Source organism: Eschrichtius robustus, chromosome 2 (genome assembly GCF_028021215.1).
Source record: "Eschrichtius robustus isolate mEscRob2 chromosome 2, mEscRob2.pri, whole genome shotgun sequence".
Taxonomy (NCBI): domain Eukaryota; kingdom Metazoa; phylum Chordata; class Mammalia; order Artiodactyla; family Eschrichtiidae; genus Eschrichtius; species Eschrichtius robustus.
Window position 1 is genome coordinate 177,790,514 of NC_090825.1, and position 27,576 is coordinate 177,818,089.

Here is a 27,576-nt window from a genome sequence, read left to right on the forward strand (position 1 = left end):
CGGTGACGTCACGCGCGCGCCCCAAGGCCGCCGGCCGCTGCGCAGTGGGCGCCGGGCCCTCCCCCGCGACGCTGGCGGCGTAAACGCGGGCCGCGAGCGACGCTGCGAGACCGGGGCGAGCCGGGCGCCCGCGCGGCGGGGACAGCCCGCGCCCAACATGCGGAGGCCGGCGGCGGCAGTGGCGCGGGAGCGGGGGCCCGAGCGGGCGCCGGAGCCGGAGCCGGAGCGCGAACGGGGTCCGGAGCGGGGGCCCGCGCCGCGCTGCTGAGGGAGCCCGGGCCGCCCAGCCCGGCCGCCCGGCCGCGGGGCCACGGCCACGGCCACGGCGGAGGCCGTCAGGTAACGACGCGGACGCCCTTGTCGGCGGCCGCGGCCACGCGCCCCGGCCCTGCGGCCCCACCCCCGCGGACCCCCGGACCCCGCCGCCCTTATATCCCGAGGACCCCCCAGATCCGTCACCCCGCAGCCCCTACACCCAGACTTCGGACCCCCGCAGACCACTGCACGCCGTGTCCCGCACCCCGCGGACCCCACAGTCCGGACCCTTTCCTGTGGACCCCTGCACTCCCGACTCTGCTGCCCCACTGACTCCTGCACTGCGACCCCACTGCCCCTCCAGCTCACTGACCCCCACACACTAGACCCCAACCGCTCAGCACTTCTCCCCTGCACCCCTGATCTTGCCGCCGCCAGCGACCCCCGAACTCAGGCCCTGTCACCTCTCACCCCCACTAATCCCCATACTGCAGACCTCATTGTCCCTCCCGATTCCTCACTCCAGACCCTACTGTTCCCTCACTCCAGACCTCAGTGTCCCCCACTGTCTCTCAGCCCCACCCCACCGCCCCCCTTCACCACCCCCCAGCGCTCAAGCCCACGGTCCGCTCCCCGCGTCCTCCCACCCCTCCAGCTCTCTCTACTGGGCCCATCGCTCCTCCCCACGCTGGCGCATACACTCGCCCCTCTGTGGCCCTGCAGGTTTTAGCGGGGAGCTGGGAGCAGGGAAGGGGAGCAGCAATAAGGGTCTGGTCTGGGGGACCTGTTGTGGGCTGCTCAGGAACTCCCGGCTCTCGCCTGGCTGCGCCTCCCCCTTCCGCCCTCGCCACCGGCTTTGTTTTCCGGAAACACTTCAGATCAGGGAGGGGGGTGCGATGTCTGCGTGCCCAGCAGCCACACTCATCCCCTCCCTGCCCTGTGCTTCCCCTGTTTCCTCTGCCCCAGTTTTCTCAGGGGAAGTGTTCACGATCGGGCTGGGGGCCTGAGAGAAAGCCGTGCTGTGACGTCCGAGGCGTCGTCCTGGGCAGGCTTTGGGCAGCTGGGGTAGTCCCTTGGCCTCCGGATGGCATTGTTTGCAGGAAACGGCCTGGAGAGCTCTGTGCACGTAGGTGGAGCCTAGCATTCTCTCCCCAACCCCTTCCACAGGGGACCCTGGCCCGGCCAGCATCTGGGACTCCAGGGTTGTTCACACATCCATCCCGAGGGGCTTCTGGGGGCCCCCGTCCCTGCCCCAGGGGACACGGACAGGCTCAGTGGGCGTTTCCGGGCCCCCACGGGCTCCTGTGGCTCAGGGATGTGAGAGATCAGTGGGAGAGCACAAAGGCTCTGATTTGGGGGCAAAACTGGGGGCTGGGGGATGGCTCTGATTGGAAGGGGGTGGAGGCTGCCCTTGAGGAGAACAGGCTGAGCTGGGCCGCCGGTTTGAAAGGGGGAAGTTTGTGGTCCTCGCCAGGAGTTTGTTTTTATCTGCTGCGTCTCCACCAAGTTGTGGCTCTGCAGGCACGTGGCCAGGTGGGTTGGGGGGTTGACTGTAGCGCCCCCAGGAGCGCACACAGGCCTGGACAGGCCCGCCTCACTGTCTCCAGGGCCCCAGGTGTTCAGTTCCCCCGCTGCGGTGGTGTCTGTGGCCCTGCCTCTGAGAAGTGGAATGGGAGGGCCACTTGGGGGTGGTGGGTGTGGGCCGGGGGTCTAGCTGGTGGGGACAGCTCCCAGGCTGGGGGGCCAGTTGTGTCTGCTGCGTTTGGCCGTGGAGGGAGGGAGGTCGGGAAGGAGCTGGCTGGACCCCCCACCCTAGGGGTGGGCCAAACCCCGGGGTCTGCAGCGGTCGTCCAGCCCGGCTCTGGTTTTTCCGTGTGTAGTTGCCAGTCGGGTCTTCTGGTCTGATTTCGAGTTCCTCTAATTTTTCTGAAGCGGGCTGGGGACAGGCATCTTATTCCCTGGCTCAGAGCTGTGACAGCAGAGCCCTGTGTACACAGACTCCTCTGAAGTGCTGCTGCTGGTTCCATCTTAACCTCCTCCTTTCAACTACATAGTAATTACCTCTGGATTGCAAGAGGAAGTAGGTGAGGTGTTTTTTTTTTTTTTTTTCTTACACTGAAAGCTTTCTATCTGTTCATCCCAGCTCTGGGGAAGCCAGCCAGCCAAGAGGCGTTCCGGACAGCTGCAGGGCCAACCTGTGTCCTTGGGGGTTTACTGGTGGGTCTGAGCGAGCACTCAGGGTGGGCCCAGTCCCCGCAAGGTTGTACCTGGGGAAGTAGCACGTCCCCTGGACGTCTTGGGGCACCAGGAACGCCTCGTCCCAGTGCTGCCCCGGACACCTCAGAGCAGCAGGGTTTCTCCTCACGGTTGTTGTGGGTTTGGGTTGCTGCCCCCACCCACCCCAGAGGCCTTACTGGGAGGCCTTACCAGGCTGCAGGCTGGGGAGGGAGCTGGCAGCGGGGTGTCATGGCCAGGGGCGTTGGGTGGGTCAGCGTGGGTGGTGCGTGCGGCTTGGGGTCGTGGTCAGTGTCTGGGGTCCAGCTGGGGCTGTCAGGCCCAGTGGGGGCCTTGCTGTCATGATCTAGGCAGGGGGGTGTGCTCGGGAGAGCTCTGGCCGTCGGGTTGGGAATCTTTCTGCCGTGGAGGAAGGATCCACCGGGCCCGAGGCCTGGTAGGTGTGGAAGGCCCTACCTCGGGCAGCTCCTTGTCTGCCCTTCCCCGTTCGGGAGCTTTGGGGGGCCTGTGCTGGGCGACGGCCCAAGTGCCCGTCCTACAGATGAGGAGGTGAGGCCTGAGTGACCTCCAGTAGGAAGACCTGTGCTCCTTGGGGAACCTCTGTGCCCGCTGGTTGCGGCCTGAGCAGGAGGCTGGTGGCGGGAGGACCGGCTCCCTGGGCTCCCCTGGCCCACAGGGGCTGTGAGCACCCGTCTCCTCTCCTGGCCTCAGCCCCTCCCTCCTGCCCCATCTTCCACACGAGCTTCTGGCCCAGGCCAAGCCCATGCCTGCCTTTGTAGTGCGGGGCTCCACGCAGAGGGCCGGTGGGACTCTCCGGGAGAGTGGCTGGTGGCAGCACTTCCTTCTCCAAACCCCATGCGTCCCCTGGTACCTGGCACGGTCCACGGATGTGGGCCTGCCCTGCTGTCACGCAGCCCTTCCTGTGAGTCCCTTTCAGTAAGCGGCAGAAGCCAGGTTGCTCGGGACAGACCGCGGTGCTTAAATTCCAGAGGGCGAACCCCTCCCCTCACTGCGGAGACCCAGCCTGCAGAGCCCGTGCAGAGTGTGTGCGGGGTGCCAGGAGGTCCCAGCAAGCGCAGGTGTCGCAGTGCCTGAGCACCCCTGGTGCGGGACTGCTCTTCCCTGGTGCTCCCGCCAGCAGCCCGCCCTTTGGAGAACAGAGAACTGCCCACCGTCCTCCCGCTGCTCGGAGCCTCTCCTGCCGGTGGCGGGCAGGGGCACCCAGGTGCTAGATCTGGTCCCAGGTCATCCTGGGTCATGGTAGGATCGCTATTTAAAGGTAGAAATAGATATACGGTATATGTCACAACTTTACGTTGGTCCGTGATGCACCTCAGTCTTAAAAAGTTGTTCTTGGGGACTTCCCTGGTGGCGCAGTGGTTAAGAATCCACCTGCCAATGCAGGGGACACAGGTTCGAGCCCTGGTCCGGGAAGATCCCACATGCCGCGGAGCAACTAAGCCCGTGCGCCACAACTACTGAGCCCGCACTCTAGAGCCCGCGAGCCACAACTACTGAAGCCCGCGAGCCTAGAGCCCGTGCTCCGCAACAAAGAGAAGCCACCGCAACGAGAAGCCCGCGCACCGCAGCGAAGACCTAATACAGCCAAAAGTGGAACTTCCGCCCTCCTGAATGAGGGGACAGCCCCGCCTGGTGTTGGGGGCCAGGCCGCTCCCCCGCCAGCCCCCTGCAGGACGTAGGGTTGCAGGGCAGCGTCGCTCATTGTGGGGCCCCGGTGAGCGTTTGCAGTGCTCCCTCACGGCCACGCCTGTCATGGGGGGCTCTGCTCGCTGTGGTTCCAGGGCTTGGCTGGTGGGCACGTGGCAGAGCTCTGCTGGGCGCCCAGTGGGTGACCCAGCCGGGACAGCGGGGCAGCTGGCTGGGGAGTAGGCTGAGATTAAGAATCCCAGGCAGAGAATTCCGGAAAGACCAGGGGCTTTCATGGGGGGACGGTGGGGTGGCGAGGGCTGAGGTTGGGGGAGGTGCCTGGGGACACGTACAGGCTCCCTTCCTCGTTGCTTCTAGAACAGGCCTTAGGTGTCATTTCAGGGGGCCACGCTGGGAGACTGGTGTCTTTACAGAAACTTGACCTTGCTGTGTGCCAGGCCGCACCGTCTCGGGGATCACCCACACGGACGGGCTGGCCTTGAAGCCAGCCGCTCACGTAGCTTAACCCGAGCGGGCCGGGGTGGGGGGGACCCAGGTCAGTGCTGATAGCTCCCAGGACCCCTCGTGGCACCCTGTGTGCCTGTCGCCCCACCAGCGCCTGCCTCCCCCTTTGCTCTCACGCCTGCACGGGGGCAGTTTGGGGAGCTCCCGCCCTGGCCTGGGCCTTCCCTCGGCCTGCTGGCTCTCAGTCATGAGCTGCTTGTTTCCTGAAGCTGCAGCCGTGGGTCTAGCGGGAACCTGTGTGGGGGACTTTTTCTAGACCCAGGTCTCTCCCCTCGGCACTGTGGGCGTCGGGGCCGGGTCGTTCTCTAGGGCAGCCCCATCGTGACAGCCGCAAACATCCCAGGCGCTGCCCGGTGTTAGGGCGGCAGGATCAGCCCGGCGAGCGCCCCAGCTGGGTATTTCCTGCACCCCGCAGCCTGCGGCGAGCTGCAGCTGAGGGCCCGGTGGGTGCCTGTTTCAGGTGCTCCCTGAGTGCGTCTCTGGGCCTCCACAGGCCCACCTTTGCCCCCAGGAGCTGGAAGTCTGTGGAAGCAGGTGGGGAGGGGACCGGCAGAGGGGAGGCCCAGAGGGATGCGGCTCATGTGGACCGGACGTGGTGGCCGGCCAAGGTCCCCCCATGGGGCAGTGTCTGCCCCCTCACCTCGGGCCGCCCTGCTGCTCGTCCGAGGGTGACCCTCATGCTCCCTCCTGGTTTCGCCCCTGGCCTCCAGGCTGCTGCCCGGGGAGTTGGGGCTTCCTCTGTGGCCAGATGAAGGGGGCAGAGCCGATCAGGAGACCGTCTCCCCTGGACGCTCCACGGCCTTCCCTCCAAAGCTGAGGCTCCAGCACGGCCAGTCCCCACACGCCCCTGCGTAGTGCCGCTCGCCCAGGCAGGCTGCAGGGCGCGCCCGGCGCCTCTCACACCCCAGCCTAGGCTTCCCCGTCTGAAATGGTCACGACAGTACCCAGCTTGCGGGCGGTGCGGAGTATTTTGGAGGCCCAGGTATCTATCAGGGTCCCCAGCCCCGGCCCACAACACAGACAGGGTGTAAGCCGTGTGGATGGCGGACAGCGTGCCGGTACCTGGTTGAAAAGTAGAAAGCAGCAGGTGACGCTCCGTTTATGTCATTTAATTTCGTTTTCTGAGGTATGATCATTGAAACGTTAATTGGTATGAGCAGTTGCTGTTGAGGCGGTTTATGTCCTTCCTATTTGGGCGCATATTTCACACTCGTGGCTCGTCACCACTTGGAAGCCAAGTTTTCATAGGAGACGCTTGATTTTAACAAATACACGGACCTGAGTAGAAAACATCCGTGCCTTTGGGAATGTGAGTCCTGCCAGAGGCTGTCCGCGCTGCTGTCAGGCATGGGCACGTGGAGCTGCTAAAAGTGCAGGGCGCCCAGTGAGATTTTAGTTTCAGACAAACCACCGAAAATTGCTTAGTATAAATAGGTCTCAAATAGCACGTTGGGCATACTTGTAGGAGAAGTTATTAGTTGCTTATCTAAATTTCCGTGTCGGCTGGGTGCCCTGTGTTTTTATCTACGCCTGGCCACCCCGGGCTGGTGGCAAGCCTACCATCTGGGGCTCAGGGCTGTGTTGGCCTCAGTGGGTTGGGGCCAGTGGCCGGCCTGCGGGGTGTGGAGGGGAACCTTCGCGATGGGGTGGTGGTGCTCCCAGGTGGCTGCAGGCCCCGCCCCGGCCTCCGCATCTGGGGGTGGGCTGGGCTGGGCATCTGGTGACTCTGATGCAGCCTCTGGGCAGTGGAGGCTGCTCCAGCTCGCGGCCGATCTGGGGGACCAAAGTCGGGGTGCTGCTTGCTCGCTGAGCGGGGCCAGAGGCCAGCGGGGCGGTTCTGGGGTGAGAAGGGAGCTCCCGAGAGTGCCCAGGTGAGCGTGAGCCCGTCCTGGGCCATCGTGGGAACACCTCTGTGCCCCTGGGGCCTTATCCAGGGCTGCTGGGAAGGACCGAGGCCATGAGTCAGCCCTTCCTCCTCTCCCCACCTTCTCGCCGGTGTCTGCGTCTCTTACTTCCTGTGGGCACGAACCCCTCGATTCCTCTGAAGGATTTATTGCGTGCCTGTCACAGAAGCTGCTTCAACTGGCGGGAGTGGGAGGCGTGGCTCTGGCAGCTGCATGTGCGTCGGACTTTGATCTGCGCTGGACAAGCCCTGTTCTCTGGGCTGCCTGCCAAGCCCCGCGCCCTGTGCCCCTCCAGACAGCTTTGTGGAGATGCCACACACGCCCCTGGTTTTAGCTGAGGTACGACTCCCAGACCATGAAGTTCGCTGGCGAGTTCACCTCGGTGGTTTTAGTGTATTCACAAGTTGTGCAGCCGTCACTAGAATCATTTCCAGGACGTTCCATCACCCCCAGAAGAGCCATGTCCCCATGAGCGAGCAGTCACTCCCCAGCCCGTGACAACCACTCACCACTCTCTGTGTCTGTGGATTGGCCTGTTCTGGGCGTTTCCCATCAGTGGAATCGCACCCTGTGTGTCCTTCTGTGTCTGGCTTCTCTCGCTGAGCATCGTGTTCTCAGGGTCCGTCCACGTGGTAGCGAGTGTCGGGGCTTCACCCGTTTTCGTGGCTGAGTCATGCTCCCGTGCGTGGAGGGACTACATTATTTATTCACTCCTCAGTTGATGGACGTCTGGGTCGTGTGTACCTCTTGGCCATCATGAGTCATGCTGCTGTGGATGTGCGGACACAGGTCTGCGTGGACGTGTTCTCAGTTGCCCCAGGTGGACACGGAGTAGGTCGAGTGGTGACTGCAGGTTTAACTTTTGAGGACCTGCTGCTTGTTTTCCATGGCGGCTGCACCACCTTCTGCCCCACCTGCCATGGTTGAGGGTCCCATTTGTCCACGTCCCCGCCAACTTCCTCTCCAGGTTCTGTGTCCTGGCCTCTCCCAGCATCTCTCCTGTCCTGGGTTGGGGTCTGTCCTTTGTGGTGGTGTCTTTGTCTCCTCAGAGCCTGGGAACCCTGGCTGGCTTTTGGAAGACCGTTCTCCCACTGCCTTGCACTTTCCAGAATGCCAGCCCTTTGGAGCATGTGGGCGCTGGGGCTGGTCCTTCCCTTTGACATCACAGACAACGGGCTGGCCCGTGGACTTCGGTCCTGGTGCCTTTGCCTGCTCTCCTCTGAGCAGGCGCGTCCGGTGCCTGGAGTGACCGGCAGGCCCCACAGGGCCAGGTGGCCCCCCCCCCCCCCGTTGTGATACCACAAAACCACTGTCCTCTCGTTGGTGTTTTCAGTAGCAAAAGCCACACGCACATTGAGGAGAATGGACGTTATGACGAAGCGTGGGAATGTCTTGAGAACTCGCTCAGAATCTAGGAGGTGGGCACCAGCCACGCGTCGGTGAAGTCCTTCCAGACCGCTGAACAACACGGGCGTGTTTGTAAGCGGGTCCAGCCACACGCTGTGGACGGCCCCCCTCGGGATTGGCTGCAGGTTTCCTCCGTGTCGGGGAGAGAGACTGTCTCAGGCTGCGCCAAGGGAAACGAAGCCCTCCTCCCCGGGAGGTAGTGCTCGTGTCCCCGAGGCCCGGCCCTCCCGCTGCTGCAGCCTGTGGGCCTCAGGCGAGCTCCCGGTGCACCAGGTCTGGGTGGGGGGGGGTGGGGAGGGAGGACCGCGGAGGCTCCAGCCTGGATGCAGGAGCCCAGCCCATTGGGCAGGCACTGGGCCTCCTTCCCAGAGGCAGCTGCCTCGTGCTGCCCCCGGCCCTGAGGGGAGGGGCGGGTCTTTGTCCCAGACGCCTCACCCGGTGGGGGGCTGGCCGGGTGGGCCGGTGGGTGTGGTTTTCTGGCGAGTTTGCAGGTGCTCTGGGCGCCCCTTAATGTCCTCCCTCGTGTGTCTCTCCGGCCCCTGCGTCTGCGTGTCCCCCCACCCCCCGCAACCCGCCTTCCGTGCCCAGCTGGGGCTCCGCATGAGGCGCCGTGCTGAGAACCCTCTTCCCCACCCTTTTCCCCCCTGCTCCTGAGCTCAGGAAAGTTTGCACGTGCTCGCCGGGGCGGGGAAGGCACAGAGGAGCCCCTGGGCTGCAGTGTGGCTTCCTTGCTGTGGGAGCGCGGAGGCCGCTTCTGCGGGCCCTCACGTGCCTCTCCCAGCACCTGGCCTGAGAGCCCAGGTTTCCATCGTTTCCATCGGCGCACGTGTCCCCGCCCCACGTTCTGGCCCGCAGAGGCCTTCGCGTTTCCTCCCTGCTCTGCCCCTTGTGCTCTCGGACCCCTTTCAGCGAGTAGCCGCCATGTTCCCCCCTGGGACCTGCTGTGTCCCTGGGGAGCGCGTTGGGTGGACGGGCTGCTGTCGATGGCGGTGAGCGCCGTGGTGCTCTTCGAGGGGCTGGGTGGGTGACATTGGAGTGAGGCCCGGTGTGGGTGCTGGGCGGGTACTGGGGGAGCTGCTAGAGGAGGTGGAGGTTGTTTTTTAAATAGACTTTATTTTTTTAAATTATTTATTTATTTATTTTTGGCTGTGTTGGGCCTTAGTTGTGGCACGTGGGATCTTTCGTTGCGGTGCGGGCGTCTCTCCAGTTGTGGCGCATGGGCTCCAGAGCGTGTGGGCTCAGTAGTTGTGGTGGGCAGGCTTAGTTGCCCCGCGGCATGTGGGATCTTAGTTCCCCGACCAGGGATCGAACCCGCGTCCCCTGCATCGGAAGGCAGACTCTTACCCACTGGACCGCCAGGGACGTCCCTAAATAGACTTTGTTTTAGAACAGTTTTAGATTTACAGAGAGCCTGTGAATCAGTTCAGAGGGTCCCCGTGTGCCCACGACCAGCCCCTCGGCGCCGCCTGTGTCCCAGCTGATGGGCCTGTGTTCATACGTTGTCCTCAGCCAGAGTCCACGCTGCCCCACGTCCTCTCTGCCCCAGGCCCCCGGGCTGTGCCGGTGTCGCCCACTCTCCTGGGGTGGGGGGCATGGCCGTCTCCCTGTCTCTGTCTCTTCTCCTCACAGGGCACCCGTCACAGCTTCAGGCCCACCCTCATTTGCAAATAAGGTCACAGTCCCAGACTCCAGGGGTGGGACATGTCTTTGGGGGACACAGCTCAGCCCCCTCCTGGAACCGATGCGGGGCTGCAGTGCAGGCACAACTGATCTGAGCACCCAGGACGAGGGGTCATGCAGGGCCCGTCATGTGGGCTGGGGTGCTGCTGCCCCCTCCACGGGCGGCTAGCTCACCGCAAAGGTGTGGACAAGGCCTTGGCAGAGGGGCTGCAGGGAGAGGCCAGCCTTCGCGGTGATGGAAGGTTCCAGATCTGCTCGTCCAGGACGGTGTGCGGCAGCCCTGGCAGTGCTGAGCTCCTGGCACGTGCCTGGTGCCACCGAGCGCGCTTCTGTGTGTTTGCCTTCTGTTAGTGGGTGGCCCGTGTGCTGGGGCAGGACGGTCAGTTATGCCCGTGCGGCCGGCCCGGCCCTGTCTCTGCGCCTCCAGTTGCCTTGTGTTCTACCTGGCATCAGGTGGAACCCACCTGGCGGGTTTGGATGCCCGCCGTCCCCGTGATCAGATGCCTTCTGTGTCCCTCCCCGACCCCCTCCTGTCCTCCTTTTAGCTCTCTGTTGGGGGACTTTTAAACGTGCCCAGACGTAGGGAGAACAGTCCAGTGAGCCCGTGGCCCCGTGGCCCGGGCCCACCCGTTCCCAGCATTGTGAGCGACGCAGCACCTCAGCTCGTCCCAGGTGCCGTGTCCAGGGGTCACTGCCGAGCGCTCCTCCGGTAGGTTCTCGAGTCGCCCCTGCGCAGAACTGCCCGGTGACTTCTGGGCTGAGGCTGCGGGGTCTGTCGTGAGAACGTTTCAAGTCTGTGGAGAGGTTTGACGGAAAGCGCTCTCAGTTCCCCAGTCCTCCTGGGCTCGTCTGTGACTTGGCTGCACCTGTGCATCTCTGCCCACACCTGCTCTCCATGACCCCGAGCCTGCGGCTGCCCCCGAGCATGAGGTCTGGCCCCCTTCCACACCTTTCTCCATGGGGCGCAGGGTCTGGGCAGCAGCCCTGCGCCTCCTCTCGGGGCCGCGGGCTGGCTTGTGCCGCACACGGACTTTTCCTCGTGGTCGCTAAGAAGGTGACGCCGGGCCGCGGCCTCAGCGTGCTCCAGCGTTGCCGGTGGCGGTTACCTGCAGCCTCCGCCAGGTGGGGTGCCCCTTCCTCTCTCGTCTACTCAGGGTTGTGTTCCATTGTCTGTATGGGTCAGTGTGTTGTGACCCATTTCTGCCTAATTCATTTAGGTGTCGACCTCGTCCCGGGGGCTGGTCACTGTTTTAGGGCCACTTCCTAACTCTGTGCTGTAACTCCACGTTGCGGTGACCTCAAGCTTCTAGGCTGCGGCCCCAGGGCCGGCACGTCTCCAGGGTCCGGGTCCCTCTTGGGGAGCGGTGCATAGGCACCAAGACCTGACGCTCGGGGTGCTCACGGCTGCTGGGGCGCCAACCCCGGCTCTGGGTGACCCTGGGGAGGAGGCCCTCCCTACACGTGTCACCAAGACCCCGTGGGACGGAAACGGGCTCAGCCTGATGGAGGGACACGCGTGTCCGGAGACGCCTCAAGGGGGCCGCAGCCGCGATCCCACCAGAGTCCCGGCGTTTTCCAGGCGGCACCCACCAGGGCCTGCCGTGTGCGGTGGAGCCGGGCAGCCTCCAAGAGGCCGCCCCCAGGAGGGAAGCTGCCCACCTCCGCCCCAGACTGGCCCTGCCTCTGGGCCAGGGCTGTGCCCGTGATGTCGGCCAGGGACTGTGACATCACTGGGTGGAGGCGCTCAGAGAAGGGGGTTCCCGGGGCCTCCGCGAGGGGGACCTGGCCCGGGCCCTGACGAGATGGAGGACCCCCCAAGGAACATGACAGGTAACTCACCTGAGCTGGAAGGCAGGCCAGGGGCCGCCTGGGGACTGGCCTGGGGCGGCGAGGGGGGTGGGTCGGGGCTCAGCGGGGCCTGTGGAATTTAAGTTGGCCATGAGGGTCTGAGCAGAGCGCACACCCCTGTAGGGCTTTCCCTGCGTGGGAGGAGAGTCCAGGTGCCCCTGGGAGGACCTGAGGGCCATGTTGGTTGGGTCGAGGACTGGGTACCCCCCCCCCCCATGATGAGTTTTAGCTTCGGCGCTTGCATCAGGGCTGGCATCACACACACCTGCCTCCTGGTCCCCCAGGTGTGCCGGGGGGCACCTGCAGACTCCCAGGCTCCTGGCAACGTTTGGCTCTGGTTTTAGCCCTGTGTCCACTCTGTTACCCCTGCTCCCCCCAGGTCAGCGGGGGACTCGCTCTTGCCGTCCCCCGTGAGGTCAGGAGGGGACCCAGGATAACCGTCGTGTGCATGGTGGGGCGACCTCTCCGTGCATGCTGGGGGTGGCTGCTCTCGTTCGTGGGGTGAGCAGGGCTGGCGTCCTGTCCCTGGGAGGCTCAGGGTCTAGGACTCCTCACCCGCCTCCCCGCGGTGGCCACACGCCTGCTCAGCTGCTGTGGGCCCGGCCGGGTGAGCTGCGGTGGGGCCTCTGGCATCGCGTGTGGGCTGGGGGCCAGGGTGGGGAGTATACACACCAGGGTCTCTGGTTTTGCCCCTGGTTGCCCGCCGGGAGCCCCGTGGACGTCGGGGCGTGGGGGCCAACACGGTGCGTCTACCGCCGCAGCCCCTGTCAACGCGGGCTGTGCCCAGGCTTGCGGCTCACACAGAGCCCCTTCCCTGCTGTGCCCGGTCACGCCCGTCTCTGCACGGCGCCTCCTGGATCCTTGGCTCGCCGGCTGCCGCAGGTGTGCTGGCGAACGTGCCTCTTCGCGCTGGCTGGAGGGCCCCCTGGTGGACCGTGTGAGCGGGAGAGCAGGCCTGCCGCTGGGGGTGTGGCTGGGAGCCCACTGCTGCCTGAGCCCTGGGCGCGGAGTAAGCGCTCACCTAACACCAGCCATCCCAGGAGGCGGCAGAGAAGGGTCTGGCAGAGGAGAACGGTCTGCCGAGGGGAGTGTCGCCGGACCCTGAGTCTTGCGTCCTGCAGGGGCTGGGAGTGAGGGCCTGGGAGTGAGCACCTGGGGGTAGGGGCGCTTCCGAACAAGCCCGAGGGGGCGTGTCTCGTGGCTTTGTGGCCGTCAGAGGTTCCGTAGGCTCGGAAGGGTTTGCACCTGGGAATGTGAAGGCCGTGCCTCTGTGGATCTCGGGCTGGGGCCGAGAACAAGTCCTACATGGCCTGAAAGAGGGGGTCGCAGCCCGGAAAGGAGGCCTGCTAGCGAGCCAGGTGCCAGCGGCTGGGCCGGGGCTCCCAGGCAGGTGGGCTTGGAGTACAGAGGAGTGGGGCCCTGGGAGGGGTTGCTTGTGTGTGCTGTGGGGCTGGGCGGTGTCGGGGCCCCCTTCCCCATAAAAGCTGCTTGCACAAAGCAGGACCCAGACCTGAATCCTTGCCCGCGGGGGTGCGTGGGTCACGGTGGCGGGACGCGGGACTGCGAGGCGCCCGCCCACCCACCCCGCACTGGCGCGGCGCGCCCAGTCGCCCTGGCCTCGTCTGCGTGGAGACCACCCTCAGAGGTTCCCGAAGAACCTCCGCGCTCGTCCCCTCCCGCTTGTGTGTGCGTCCCCCTGAGCTCACGGCCCCATGGTGGCCTGCTGCTGGTGTCCGCCTGCCCCGCACCCTGGCTGCTTCTGCCGCTTGCAGGCGGGAGTGCCTGGCGGGAGTGCCCGGGGCGTCCTCGGGGAGTGGAGCCGAGGAGCTGGGAGAACGCAGGGGTCACCTTTTAATCTTTGAAATTCCCATGGGTTTTACATCCGCCTCTGGTGTGCCTGCGTGTGTGTGCACAGGCCCGTGTGTGGTTTTTTTTTTTTTTTGATTTATTTTTGGCTGCATTGGGCTTTTTCTAGCTGTGGCGAACGGGGGCTACTCTTCATTGTGGTGTGCAGGCTTCTCACTGCGGTGGCTTCTCTTGTTGCGGAGCACGGGCTCTAGGCGCACAGGCTTCAGTAGTTGCAGTGCGTGGGCTCAGTAGTTGTGGCGGGCTCCAGAGCACAGGCTCAGTAGCTGTGCGCACGGGCTTATTTGCTCCACGGCACGTGGGGTCTTCCCGGACCAGGGCTCGAACCCATTTCCCCTGCATTGGAAGGAGGATTCTTAACCACTGTGCCACCAGGGAAGTCCCCAGGCATGTGTTTTTAATTTCTTTCTGACAGGAAAGAAAATCCGGCTGGAAACCACCCTTAAGTGTCCATCAGCAGGGTGGCCTGTAGATTTTGGTGTTCCCTCTCTATGGAATCCGGGAGGATTTCAGAGGAATGAGGGTAGCGTGTCCAGGCGTGTGGTCCGGGAACAAAGTGCCCAGGGAGTACAGGGTATGGGCTCGCTGCGTGTGTACAGGTCTCGAAACAGCAGACGTAGGGGGCCGGGCACCAGGGGCTGTGGCTTCAGTTTTCTGCAGGAATCCCACGCTGGCTGGTTCCCATCTCAGGGAGTGTTTGCCCCCTGCCTGGTCCTGCTCCATCCGGCCTCCCGGCAGCTCCAGAAGTGAGTCGTGTGCACAGTCTCCTGTGTGGTCAGGAGTCCGGCCGCTCCGAGCCTGGCTCCACCTGGTCCCTGTGTGCACCTCCCCCGCTGCTAGGTGCCTTTTCCACAGGCACCCGTTGAGATGAGTGCGTGTCCGGCGCTGGCACGGGCGCTGGGGGCGACGTGTGCCCGGAGGTGAAGCGGGACCCCCACGTCCCTGGCAGCTGTCCCAAAGCCAGGCGGCAGCAATGCCGGGGGATGCGGAGGGCGTGGGCGGGCGCGGGAGGGGGGCAGCTCCTCCGGCAATTAAAATAGAGCTTCCACCTGACCCAGCAGTTGCAGCCTACGTCCGAGCCGGGAGACAGCACTCGCCTCCTGGGGGCTGCACACAAACGCCCCGGCCGCACAGTTCACTGCAGCCCGAAGGCGGGCACAGCCTAGGTGTCCTCCCGTGGTTGAGCGTGCCCTCCACACATAGCAGCATCCCTCCGCCACGAGAAGGACAGAAGCCCTGACACTCGTGGACGGACCCTGAGAACACGATGCTCAGTGAGAGAAGCCAGACAGAGAAGGACCCACGGTGTGTGATTCCACTGATGGGAAACGTCCAGAACGGGTAGATCCACAGACACAGAGAGTGGGTTCCTGGTTGTCCGGGGCTGGGGAGAGGGGGAGGAGGTGACTGCTGATGGGGACGGGGCTTCTTGTTGGGGTGATGGAATGTGCTGGAATTTGAGGTGATTGTAGCACAACTCTGCAAGCATAAGCCGTGGTTCAGTAAGAACCGTTGAACTGTCCACTTTATTTATTTTGGCCGTGCCGCGCGGCGTGTGGGATCTGGTTCCCTGACCAGGGATCTAACCCAGAGCCCCTGCATTGGGAGCGTGGAGTCTTAGCCACTGGACCAGCGGGGAGGTCCCACTATTTCCTTTGTTGTTAATGTAGTTATTTCCTTGTAAGTTTGTAACAGCTGTTCCCAGTCGACTCCCAAATTCCTGATGGTGAACAGCTGTCCCCCCGCCCGCCCCCCACAGGGAACTAACCGCTTACAGGTGGGGAGCGGCCTGGCCCGTGGGTTGGAAGCCCTGAGACGCCGAGGGTGTGGGGAGCGGCCTGCTCTGTCCAGGGCCCGGCTCCTTGGCCACGCCCCTCCCTGCCTGCCTTTGGGCCTGCAGTGCCCCCGTGGCGTCCCCTCGGCTCAGGTCCGTCTCCTGCGAGTGCAGCCGGTGAAGGTGGAGACAGACGGGTGGCCGCCCGAGCAGGGGCACCGCTTGGCCAGCGACCAGTGTGTCGTCCACAGGCGCGGACAGCGCTGGTCTCGGGCGGGGGCGCGCTGCTGGCGGTAGGGGCCGTGCGCACGTGGCCCCGGGCCGGCCCCTTGCTCGGGTGGCGCGGCTGCGGTACTGGGGTGTCGGCTGGCGGGAACCCCAGGCAGCGGTGGAGCTGGGCACGCAGTTCTTGTTGGGGTCGGATTGTCCACACTCACCGTCCATGTGGTTGGGAAGCTGCCGGCCTTAAACGGTGAGGTTTGTCCTGCAGCCTGGGCCCCTGCCTGTCTGGGCATCTCCCGGGCTCCCGGGCCCTGGCCGCTCTGGCCCTGCACGCCCTCCCCAGGCAGCGATGACCTGCGTGGGTGCCGAGCACGGACTGGCGTGTGCACGCGTGTGTGAGCTTCCCCCCACCCCATCCTGCCGGCTGTGGGCCTGCCTCTGGGCACATGGCCAGAGGTCCCCTCATTCGGGCCTGTTCTCGGCCTGCGACTCTTGGCACCTGTGCCGTCGGTGACACGGTGGCTGGCTGGCCCTTGGTGGTAGGTGGGGACGCTGGGGGCCATGTGGGCGGCCAGTTGGGGGCTCGGGCACCCACGGGGATGGGAGGCGACCCCCTCATCGCCCCCCACCCCAGGGCACCGGACCTCAGTGCTGGTCCTGCCACAGCCTGCCAGGGGCCCCCCGGGTGCCTTCATGGGCTGTGGATGAGCTGCAGCTGGGCCGCCTACCTGGCGTGAAGAGCCAACGACCGTGGGCAGGGCCCTCACCTGGCCTCACCTCCCCTCACCCCTCCTCACCCCTGCAGACGTTCAGGGGGGCGTGGCCTCCACCAGGTGTCAGCCCTCGAGTGCCTGGTGGGGAGGGGAGCACAGGTGTGAGCCTCGCAGTGGCCACTCTGGGCCGGGGGGAGCTTGGGCAGGCAGAGGGCATGGGGGAGGCGTTATAGGAGCAGGTTAGTGTTTTCTTTCGAAAGCGATTCTGTGGCTTTGGCGTGAGAGTTGGCCAGAGGAGACAGGAGGAGGCGAGGGCCTGTAGGAGGGCGCCGTGCTGTGGGAGGGCCTGTGACCCTCGCTGAGAGGAGGGGGCGGCCTGAGAGGCTCGGCCAGCTGGCAGGGGAGAGCCCCGTCCGTCTGAGCTGCAGGGTGACTAGTCTACACGGGTGTGGGAGGAGGGAGAAGCCGGCACCACAGACAGACCTTGGGGGTGTATCGCCACCCCCCAGCTCGGGTGGCCAGCCCCTCCCTGTAACCCGGAGGGCTATCGGGGTGCCCGCCGTTCCCTCCACAGCCCAGCTTTCTGCTGGAGAGGCCAGGCCGGACTCGCCTTGGGGGCACGTGTCCAGCCAGCCCCGTCAGGCTCAGAGCCCATCTGCCTGCCCTCGGGGCCCTCGCAGCCCCTCCTGCCTGCTCACTCTCCCGCAGCAGCAGCCGGTCACCCACCTGACCACAGGGTCACGGGCTCCTGGAACGAGGCCTGGGGACGTTGATGTCTCCTGGATATTGGGCAGGGGTGGGGTGGGGGAGAGGCAGCTCGGAGGCCCCCCGGGTCTGTGGCAGGGGCCTGTCTCCTAGCCTCGGGCACTTTCTGCTCTGCACCTCTCCTCTTCCGAGGAGCAGTGCTGGGGCCTCTGTTGCTCAGCTAGGCGTCTCCTCTCCCAGCACAGCCGTCCTCTAGCCTGGGGTGGGCTGGCAGGTGGCACGTGGAATTCTCGGAGGCCCGGGCCTCCCTCCCCTCTGCCCCCACAAGGTCACAGGTTGCACGAGCCTCCCTCCCCTCTGCCCCCAGAAGGTCACAGGTCGCACCTGCATGTCAGAGATCTTTCCAGAACGCGGTCCCGCCACCACTTAACGCCCAGTCCCGGGTCCCCGGCCAGGCTGTGCTCTGGGCCCCGGGGTGCGTGGCGGGCGGGCGGGCGGGTGGGTGCATTGCGGCCTTCTAACGCGCGCCTCTGTTTCTCCTGCAGCTGAGAGCCACGAGATTTGAGCCCCCAGGACCTGTCAGCAGCATGTGTCCTCCCCCCATGCGTGACCCCGAGGCCACCAAGATGAGCGCTGCGGCCGGGCCCTCGCAAGCGCCCGTGTCTCACTAGCAGGAGCCCGCTGGGCGCCATGGGGTGCTAGCCCCGAAGAGCCACCGCGACCGCAGGTCTCCGTGGAGCCGGGATTTGCACGGCAGCAGAGTCACCGTGGAGAGGCCAGGGTACCACAAACTTATGGATTTTGACAAGAAAGGAGGGAAAGGGGAGTCGGAGGAGGGCCGGAGAATGTCCAAGGCCGCCGGCCGGAGCAGCCACGGCGTCCGGAGCTCGGGGACCAGCTCGGGGGTCCTGATGGTGGGCCCCAACTTCCGGGTCGGGAAGAAGATAGGCTGTGGCAACTTCGGGGAGCTCCGGCTAGGTGAGCCCCGCTCGTTCACTTCCGGGGACGCGGGGGCGGGGGTGGTCGTGAGGGCTGGGGACGCAGGTAAGCGCTTGTGGGTTTCTGTCCCCCGCCCCCGGAGGAGGCTCTGCAGAGGGCTGGACCCCGACAGCTGTGGGCCGGTTGTGCCGGGGGCTCCAGGCCCACAGAGCTCGGGAGGATGGCGACGCGGAGCTCGGGGTCCAGGGGCATCTCCTGCACAGCACCTAGTGGTTGGAGCTTAGTGGTGGGCGACCCCCAGCCCCCGTCTAGTGGTCCGTGTCTGTCGGCTGGTGTTGCTGGTGTCTGACACGCCCAGCGGCCCCGCAAGGCTGGGAGGAGAGGCCCGTCCTGAGCCTGAACCTTGGCCGTGCCAGAGGCGCTGGGATGGGGCTCAGCAGCGGATCCTCACTGCCCTGGGCTCTGGGTTTCTGGGCCAGTGGGCTGTCAGCAGCGGGGGCCCAAACTGCTCGTGGGAAGGGTGGAGGCGTGGGAGAGACGGGCGCCCTCCCCAGAGTGCGGGGCCCCGCGTGCCCAGCCCGACCTGCGCCGCACGGTGGCCGACTCCTCAGCTTCCCCTGACGGGGCTTCCGCGACCCAGCCCTGCTGCCCCATTAGCGTGTGCACGTATGTGTGCGCACACGCACACTCACGTCCCCCGGCCCAGTCCTGTCCTACAGCCTGGGGGTGCCCCTTGCGGCTTTGGGGACCCAGATGGCTGTCCTGGGTTCTGGCCTTGGCATTGGGAGCCGCAGCCTAAACAGCACAGGTCTGGGTAAACAGATGGTGGAGCGTGCGCTGGGGACTGCGGGGGTAGCAGCTTTTGGCTTAAAACACTTCTTAAGAATCAAGGTTTGGTTGTTGCTCCATACCTCAGTATGCGAAACCCGCAGTACAGAGGGCTGACTGTATTGGTTGTGCTGTGCGGTTTTATGTCAGGGGCTGGAGCAGCTGCAGATTTCGGTATCCTCTGGGGCTCCTGGAAGCCGAGGGGCAATGTGTTCTTTCCTGCCAGGCTCCTCCTGCTCAGTGCATGTGGTTTTCTGGGCCTGCAGTTAGTCTCTGTTTGTTACTCTGTCCATTTGTATGACTGCACCCCGTTTTGTTCGTGCGTTCTCCTGCTCAGGGACATTTGACCGTGCCCAGATTTGGGGTGTTGTGAATAAAATTGCCCTGAGCACCCTTCTTCAGGTCTCGTGCACGAGTGTTTTCATCAAAGTGCTGGGTCACGCGTGCTTATGAGAAACTGCCAGGCTGGTTTCCAAAGCAGTCGTACCACTTTAAACTCCCGCGGGCAGCGTGTGAAGGTTCTCAGCATCCCACATCCTCATCAACACTTGGAGTTGTCAGGCTTTTCCATTTGGAGCGTGCTAGCGGGTGTGAAGTGGTGCCTCACTGTGGACTTTATTTGCATTTCCCTGATGACTACTGTTGACCACTGTTCTCCTATATATAGTATGTCCTGTCTTGTGCCTGTTTCAAAGATTTTCTTTTTATCTCTGGGTTCAGATTTTGATTCGGCCTTAATTTAGGTGTGGTTTTCTTTCTGTTTATCCTGCTTTGGGTTCATTGCGCTTCTAAGATACGTATATTAACACTCTTTTCTTAAATTTGGAAAAACTTTGCCATCATTACCTCAAATGTTCTTTCTGCCTCTGTTTCGTCTCTCATTCTCATACTCCAGTCACACATTAGGAGTGTTTGATGCTGTCCCACAGGTCCCTCAGTTTCCTCTCAGTTGTTTTTTTTTTTTTTTAATTTTTAAAAACATTTTATTATAGAAAACAATAAAAACAATAAAATACTCTGGTCCTTTCTCTCTCTATTCTCCCTCTGGGACCCCTATAAGGCGAATGTTGTTGCGTTTAATGTTGTCCCAGAGGTCTCTTAGGCTGTCTTCATTTCTTTTCATTCTTTTTTCTTTAGTCTGTTCCGCAGCAGTGAATTCCACCATTCTGTCTTCCAGGTCACTTATCCGTTCTTCTGCCTCAGTTATTCTGCTATTGATTCCTTCTAGTGTAGTTTTCATTTCAGTTATTGTATTGGTCATCTCTGTTTGTTTGTTCTTTAATTCTTCTAGGTCTTTGTTAATCATTTCTTGCATCTTCTCGATGTTTGCCTCCATTCTTTTTTTTTTTTTTTAATTTTATTTATTTATTTATTTCTGGCTGTGTTGGGTCTTCGTTTCTGTGCGGGGGCGTTCTCCAGTTGCGGCAAGCGGGGGCCGCTCTTCATCGCGGTGCGCGGGCCTCTCACTATCGCGGCCTCTCTTGTTGCGGAGCACAGGCTCCAGACGCGCAGGCTCAGTAATTGTGGCTCACGGGCCTAGTCGCTCCACGGCATGTGGGATCTTCCCAGACCAGGGCTCGAACCCGTGTCCCCTGCATTGGCAGGCAGATTCTTAACCACTGGACCACCAGGGAAGTCCCAGCTTTTTTTAAATTGAGGTATAGTTGATTTACAATGTTGTATTAATTTCTGCTGTACAGCAAAGTGATTCAGTTATACATATATTCTTTTTTAAATATTCTTTTTCATATTGGTTTATCATAGGATACTGAATATAGTTCTCTGTGCGATACAGTAGGACCTTGTTGTGTCTGCTGACGTCTTAGCTAACATCTGCTAACCCCAGTCTCCCACTCCATCCCTCCCCCAACCCCTCCTCCTTGGCAACCACCAGTCTGTCCTGTGTGTCTGTGATTCTGTTTCATAGATAGACTCCACATATAAGTGCTATCATATGGTGTTTGTCTTTCTCTTTCTGACTTGCTTCACTTAATATGATAATCTCTAGGTCAATCCATGTTGCCACAAATGGTGTTATTTCATTCTTTTTATGGCTGAGTAGTATTCCAGTGTGTGTGTGTGTGTGTGTGTGTGTGTGTGTGTGTGTGTGTGTGTGTGTGTGTGTGTGTGTGTGTGTGTGTGTGTGTGTACACCACATCTTTTTTCTCCATTCCTCTGTTGATGGACATTTAGGTTGTTTCTATGTCTTGACTGTTGTAAATAATGCTGCTAATGAACACAGGGGTTCATGTATCTTTTTGGATTAGAGATTTGTCTGGATATGTGCCCAGGAGTGGGATTGCTGGATCATACGGTAATTCTCTTTTTAGTTTTCTGAGGAACCTCCATACTGTCTCCCACAGAGGCTGCACCAATTTACATTCCCGCCAACAGTGCAGGAGCGTTCCCTTTTGCAGTAGCTGTTTTCAATGCAGTGTCTGTGGTGCCTTTGACGCTGTTTTTCCTTCTTGCAGTGCTGTTCCTTTTTTCACACGTCTAGTGATGTTTTATTGTGTGTTGGACAATGTGGGTGCCACACATGAGGTCTGGATCATGCTTCATCCTGGTGACTCATCTTGACCCCATCAGGGACTGTTTTTCAGCTTTGATAGGGTGGGTGGTGAGCAGGCATTACTCAAGGGCTGGAGTTGCCCCCTCCCAGTGTGTGGGCTTTCTGGGTTCTCAGCCAAATGTCCGGGGAGTTCAGGGCGGCCTCCGTGCTCTGGATGGTGGAGGCTCCAGCGTCTTCCTGCCCTGTGCAGCCCCGGCATCTGCCTTCTGCTCCTGGCCCCCCGGAGGCGTTCTCTGTCAGGCCTTGCAGACTCTCCCACTTTTCACACCTGCTGCTGAGCTGGCTGTTGGTGAGGCTCAGAGCCTGGAGCACCGAGGTCCCCGGGAAACTGTAAATCCAGACTTCAGACGCCCGCGTGCACGTGCGCACACACACGCTCACCTTAAACTCAGCTGGACTCCGGGACTTTGGCTTCCCCACGTGCACAGTCAAAACAGGAGGTTTCTTGACCAAGACACAGAATAAGATGACCAATTACCAGAAAGGATCAGTTAGACATCATCAAAGTTTAAATATCCAAAAATGTTGTTAAGAGCACGAGTAGGGGGACTTCCCTGGTGGCACAGTGGTTAAGAATCCGCCTGCCAATGCAGGGGACACGGGTTCAAGCCCTGGTCCGGGAAGATCCCACATGCCACGGAGAAACTAAGCCCGTGCGCCACAACTACTGAGCCCGCATGCCACAACTACTGAAGCCCGCGTGTCTAGAACCCGAGCTCCGCAACAAGAGAAGCCACCGCAGTGAGAAGCCCGGGCACTGCAACGAAGAGTAGCCCCCGCTCACTGCAACTAGAGAAGTCCCGCACACAGCAACGAAGACCCAAAGCAGTCAAAAATAAGTAAAATTAAATTAAAAAAAAAAAAAAGCGCGAGTAGGCGAGCCACAGACTGGGAGGTGCTATTTGCTGAGCACCATTGGACAAAGTGCTGGTACCCAGGACGCAGGAGAAGACAACAGCTTGGTCAGTAATAAAAAAACAGGTGCTGCGATTAAAACTGGGCAAGAGATCTGAACAGACACCTCCCAGAAGCAGACGGATAAGCGGCTGGGGGGCGTGGAGGGCGCCTCGCCTTGTTGGCCCCAGACAGGACTTCTGCTCCGTGTGCAGCACAAGCCAGCAAACCTGCCCGAGAAGTGACCCGACCCTCGCGGGAAGGCCCGTGCGCAGCGTTCAGTAACGGACGCTGGAGACGGGCCAGGTGTGTCCGTGCTGCAACGGACGCGCCCGGGCAGGAAGCCAGAGCGAGCCGCGTCATGCGTGTGCAGGGAACCCCAAGGAGCAGGGAGCATGTGCGGTGGTTCCGCCTCTCGGGAGGTGAGGTGGCGGTGATGTGCTCTGTCCTCACAGGATCGGGGTGGCACAGGAGCACACATTTGCCAGAGCTCATCAAATGCTGTGCGTTTCCCAGGTAAATGCCTCCTCCCAAGGGAAAGCCAAGCACTAAGTACAAATCGAAGTTGATCTGTAGGCTGCAGTGTTTAGGGGGCAGGGTACTGAGGTCTGCAACTTCCAGATGCATCTGAAAATGAGATGAACAGGTGATAGCTGCGCAGCTGTGCAGCAGAACAGAGCAATCGCGAATTGTGTGACCCAGGCAGCCAGGGCGTGGGGCTCCCTGCACACAGCTCTTCCCACTTTTCTGAATGTGTGAAACTTTCATAATAAAATGTTGAGGGGAAACACAAGAGGCATGCCTGTTATTTAATGAAAATGAGAACGAGGACTAGATGGGCGCTTTCTTTCTCTGCCGCTGGGTGCCTTTTACTCGTAGTAACTGAGGGAGTGGAGTCTGCAGGAGGGGCCCCTGTGGGCACCCCCTCCGCACGGTGGCAGTGAACAGAGCAGAGGAAGAAAGCTGGGAGAGGAAGAAACACAGCTGTGACCTGTCTCGGACGGCTTGATTGTCCACGTGCGGAGGCCAGAGTAGTCTTTCAGTAAACAATTAGAAAGGAATTGAGTTTAGTAAGGCTGCTGCATATACCAACACAGATCAACTGTATTTCTCTGTTGGAGCAACGATTGGAAAATAAAAATTTAAGAATAGTCCCAATCGTGTAAGAACACCAAAACCCATCAGGTGCCTCCAGAATAAATCTAACAAAGGCCGCACACTCTCTCTACGCTGAGCACTAAGAACATCGCTGAGAGAAGTTAACTCTGGAGACGTGGACAGGATGGTTTTCTGCAGACTCGGGGCCACCCCTGCAGGTGTCTGGGGACCAGCTGACTCTATAGACTGGGATGGAAACCAAGGCCCTGGAGGAGCTGAGGCTGAGCTGAAGACTCCAGGCCAGGCACCACAGTGATGAGACACCCGGGATGGGCAGGGACCCGGGGGACTGACTGACAGGCATGCAGGCCCCCGACCTCGGCTCGTGGGGTCGTACACACCGGTGTCTTGGCCACCCGTGGGTGGGGTGGAACGGCCTGGTGCAGCTGTCTCCCAGATTGTCCCACTGCAGTGGGATGGAGAGGAGGCTGAGGCCTCTTCCCACACTGGATCCTCTCAGAAATAAGATGCAGCAGCACAGCGCTTCGGGCGTGAGGTCGCCTGGAGGAGCAGCGCACCGTGGGGCTGAGTCGGGGCTGAGGACCTGGAAAGGTGGGAGGGGCGGAGAGGGTGGAGCGGTGTACGCGGCGCTCACTGTGCGTGCAGACGGCGCCCAGGGGCTGGGGCCGCACTCTCTGGGGCTCAGCCAGTGGTAGGAACTGTAGCAGGTGAAAAGCTGAGCTCCGCCGGGTTCTGGAGCGTGTGTTTTTGCAGTTTCGTGAGGTTGAGCGCCGTGGCTTGTTCTCCGTGGGCACCTGGAGGTCCAGGTGGGCCAGCGATGGGCCGCGGGAGACGTCCTGCCCCAGGCATGTCTGTCTAAGCTGAGGACGCAGGTTACGCTCCCTCCTGATGGGTTCCTGGCCGCTCCCTCCTGATGGGTTCCTGGCCGGGGCCCCTGCTTCACAGCGAGGGGGCGGGGTTTGTCCATTGGACGTGTACAGCTCAAGGCCGGAGTTCCTGGCGTTACGGAATGGGGGGTGCCCTCGGGGGTCCCTAGAGGCCGGAGCGGTGAGCGCAGGTCAGGCGGCGGGGGGGCCTCACAGAGCGTCTGGGGACGGTGGGGAGGGTGTGTGGGAGGGGTGTGATGTCTCCTCCAGGTTCCCTGCGGCTGGAGCTGAAGAAAGGCCTTGGGGTCACCAGGACTCTTTGTTGTGTTTTCACTTTTTTAGATGGGAGAAGTTGGAGCGCGTTGGCGTGCTGGCGGGAAGGATCCCGCAGAGGACTTGGGAGCAGCCCCGAGTGGGCGGAGGCAGGGTTGGCCTGGGGGGCGGTGCTGGAGGAGAGGGCAGGACGGCAGGGAGGGGGCCCAGGAGATGAGGGTGCGGGGGCAGATGGGGGTTCCCACGCCAGTGGGAGTACCTTGCGAGCCCGGGCGGGATGGGCCCATCCTTTTCCCTTCCAGGTCCGGGAGGGATGGGCCACACTCAAGGAGGGCTGCCGCGGAACAGGAGGTGCCCCTTGGAGGGGTGGGTCGTGAGCGGTCTCCTGTGTGCTGGGGGTCCTGCCGACCTGACGTGCCTCTCCTCCCACAGGAAAGAATCTCTATACAAATGAATACGTAGCTATCAAATTGGTGAGTCCGGGCCCTGCCCCCTGCCCCCAGTCCCCAGCCCGGGCCGGGCCGGCCCCTCGCCGGCCCCCAGCAGAGGCTGTCCCCACGGGCCGGGAGGAGGGCAGGACCGCGCCCTGCGTGACATCCACGTGTCCCCTTGTCCCTCCCAGGAGCCCATCAAGTCCCGGGCGCCACAGCTGCACCTGGAGTACCGCTTCTACAAGCAGCTCAGCGCCGCAGGTACCCCGGGGCCGGGTGTGGGAGCGCGGGGGGAGCCCGCCCGGGCGTCGCGTGAGTCTGTGTGTCCTCCGCCCGCAGAGGGCGTCCCTCAGGTCTACTACTTCGGCCCGTGCGGGAAGTACAACGCCATGGTGCTGGAGCTGCTCGGACCCAGCCTGGAGGACCTGTTCGACTTGTGCGACCGCACGTTCACGCTCAAGACGGTGCTCATGATCGCCATCCAGCTGGTGCGGGCCGCGGGAGGGCGAGGGGGCCGGGCGCTGTGGGGCGGCAGAGGGAAGGTGGGCAGGGCGGAGGGAGCCCGCTGAGGCCCGCCCGCCCGCAGATCACGCGCATGGAGTACGTGCACACCAAGAGCCTCATCTACCGCGACGTGAAGCCCGAGAACTTCCTGGTGGGGCGACCGGGCACCAAGCGGCAGCACGCCATCCACATCATCGACTTCGGCCTGGCCAAGGAGTACATCGACCCCGAGACCAAGAAGCACATCCCGTACCGCGAGCACAAGAGCCTGACGGGCACGGCGCGCTACATGAGCATCAACACGCACCTGGGCAAGGGTGAGCGGCGCGCGGGGTGGGCGGGGGGGCGCGAGGGCCGCGCTGACCTGCCGTCCCCCCCGCAGAGCAGAGCCGCCGTGATGACCTGGAGGCGCTGGGCCACATGTTCATGTATTTCCTGCGCGGCAGCCTGCCCTGGCAGGGGCTCAAGGTGGGCGCGCCGGGGCCGGGGCGGGGCTGGGGGTCTCCCGCAGGCGGCACCTCGGTGCCGACCGTGCTCTCCCTGCAGGCCGACACGCTCAAGGAGCGCTACCAGAAGATCGGGGACACCAAGCGGGCCACGCCCATCGAGGTGCTCTGTGAGAGCTTCCCAGGTGAGGGTCTGCCCCCCGGCCCCCGCGCTCCCCGCAGACCCCCTGCCCAGTGCCGCCCGCCCCCGCTCCTCCACGCCCCCCAGCCATGTCGCTGTCCGCAGAGGAGATGGCCACGTACCTTCGCTACGTGCGGCGCCTGGACTTCTTTGAGAAGCCAGACTACGACTACCTGCGCAAGCTCTTCACCGACCTCTTTGACCGCAGCGGCTTCGTGTTCGACTACGAGTACGACTGGGCCGGGAAGCCCCTGGTACGTGGCGGGGGAGGGCTGGCGCTGGAGGGGCCCCTGGCGCGTGGGGGCAGCTGGCAAGGACCCTGAAGCCCCTGTGCTCGGGGGCGGGGGTGGCTGGCACGTGACGAGGGGGCGGGGGGGTAGCTGCCGGGCCTCAGCCGCATCCTGCCCCCTTGCAGCCCACGCCCATCGGCACGGTCCACACCGACCTGCCCTCGCAGCCTCAGGTTCGGGAAAAAGCCCTGCTATACAGCAAAAACCAGGTGAGGGGCCGGCCGAGGACCCCAGCAGCGTGGGGGGGGGGCAAAGCAGGGCCTACAGGACTCCCCTGCCCCTCTTGCCCCGCAGGCACTGAACTCCACGAACGGGGAGCTGAATGCCGACGACCCCACCGCTGGCCACTCCAACGCCCCCATCACGGCCCCCGCAGAGGTGGAGGTGGCCGACGACACCAAGTAAGGCTCCCGCGGTCGCTGGGGGCTGGGACTCCCTGGGCCCACCCCCTCGTGCCCGTTTCCCCCATCCCCTTCTCCAGCCTGCACCCCCTTTCGCAGCCTGCGCCGCCTCCTAGCCTGTGCCCACCCCTTCCAGGTGCTGCTGTTTCTTCAAGAGGAGGAAGAGAAAATCTCTGCAGCGACACAAGTGACCCCGGGGCAGTGGCCTCTGAAGCCTCCCGCTGCAGCCCCTCGGGGCCCGCTTGTCCACGGCCGCGTGGCCACCGCCGGACACAGACTGCAGGCCCGGCAGAGCTGCCGGCCCCCGCGTGGGGTCACTTCCTTCACGTAAGACTTTGGCCGAGATTTCTACACCTGTGTCTAGTCCTCCCCTCCGAGAGCATTAACTATTTAAAACAAGGAAGAGAGAAAACCACAGCGGCCGCCCTGCCTTGTGCCCCTGCGCGTCTGCTGAGTGAGTAGCGTGGCCGCCTCCGTCCAGCCCGCCGCTCGCCCGTTAGTGTCATAAAGTGCAGCTTGTCTCCCTCGATCCAAAGGCCGTTTTCTCGAGGGGGTGCTGCGGGGCGTTGCTGCCAGGGGTGAGCCCGCCCTGGGCCTCCCCAGACCAAAGGGGAAGGCGGGATGGGAGCGGCCCCCAACCAAAATGCTGCACCAAAGCCTAGGCCGGCGGGCGCGGCCCGTGGGGGTCCTGCGCACCTGCTCGTGGAGCCGCCGGCCTGGAACTCGGGGTGGCTACTGCGTGGCCCGTGGGCGGCGCGTGCCCGCAGGCTCCTTGTGTCGCTCTGCGCCGCCGGCCGAGCCGTGGAGACAAGCGCCTTAAAGCCCATCCGAGCCCCGCAGGTGCGTGCGGAGCGGGCAGCCCGTCAATGCGGCCCCCGTGGTCCCCTGGGGCCCGCGTGCTGAGGGCAGAGCAACTGGGGGCGCCCCGCGTGTGCGTCTAGGTCTTGCTTTACAAAAAGTGTACAGAAATGGCAATTCCGTTTCTCTGATGCTTCCTGGAAGCCATAGAACTTAGGGGCTTTTTTAAAAAAATAAAGGAAAATGAAACCAA

General features: G+C 62.7%; 2 protein-coding genes across 4 annotated transcripts; both read left to right on the forward strand.

The window, feature by feature from the left end:
• The first annotated feature begins 54 nt into the window (after positions 1 to 54).
• CSNK1G2 (casein kinase 1 gamma 2) lies at positions 55 to 27,576 on the forward strand. Of its 3 annotated transcripts, XM_068537346.1 has the most exons (12): positions 58 to 339; positions 17,327 to 17,759; positions 24,705 to 24,745; positions 24,895 to 24,964; positions 25,043 to 25,191; positions 25,290 to 25,524; positions 25,590 to 25,675; positions 25,754 to 25,838; positions 25,940 to 26,088; positions 26,250 to 26,333; positions 26,419 to 26,525; positions 26,662 to 27,576. In XM_068537346.1, the coding sequence occupies exons 2-12, from the start codon at positions 17,576 to 17,578 to the stop codon at positions 26,714 to 26,716; spliced, it is 1,245 nt and encodes a 414-aa protein (XP_068393447.1). In that variant the 5' UTR covers positions 58 to 339; positions 17,327 to 17,575; the 3' UTR covers positions 26,717 to 27,576. The 3 variants fall into 3 exon arrangements, with proteins under 3 accessions (XP_068393446.1, XP_068393448.1, XP_068393447.1); XM_068537345.1 differs by having other exon boundaries at positions 55 to 339; positions 24,895 to 25,191; XM_068537347.1 differs by lacking the exon at positions 26,250 to 26,333 and having other exon boundaries at positions 57 to 339.
• Positions 158 to 641, forward strand: LOC137759089 (cornifin-B-like). The gene is made up of 2 exons (XM_068535006.1): positions 158 to 236; positions 340 to 641. Exons 1-2 carry the CDS (start codon positions 158 to 160, stop codon positions 639 to 641), a joined length of 381 nt encoding a protein of 126 aa, XP_068391107.1.

Coding starts and splice junctions, on each gene's coding strand:
- LOC137759089 (XM_068535006.1), top strand. CDS start 158: ATGCGGAGGCCGGCGGCGGCAGTGGCGCGGGAGCGGGGGCCCGAGCGG. Junction 237..339: donor GGAGCCGGAGCGCGAACGGG/GTCCGGAGCGGG, acceptor GGAGGCCGTCAG/GTAACGACGCGGACGCCCTT.
- CSNK1G2 (XM_068537345.1), top strand. CDS start 17,576: ATGGATTTTGACAAGAAAGGAGGGAAAGGGGAGTCGGAGGAGGGCCGG. Junction 17,760..24,704: donor CTTCGGGGAGCTCCGGCTAG/GTGAGCCCCGCT, acceptor CTCCTCCCACAG/GAAAGAATCTCTATACAAAT. Junction 25,525..25,589: donor CAACACGCACCTGGGCAAGG/GTGAGCGGCGCG, acceptor TCCCCCCCGCAG/AGCAGAGCCGCCGTGATGAC.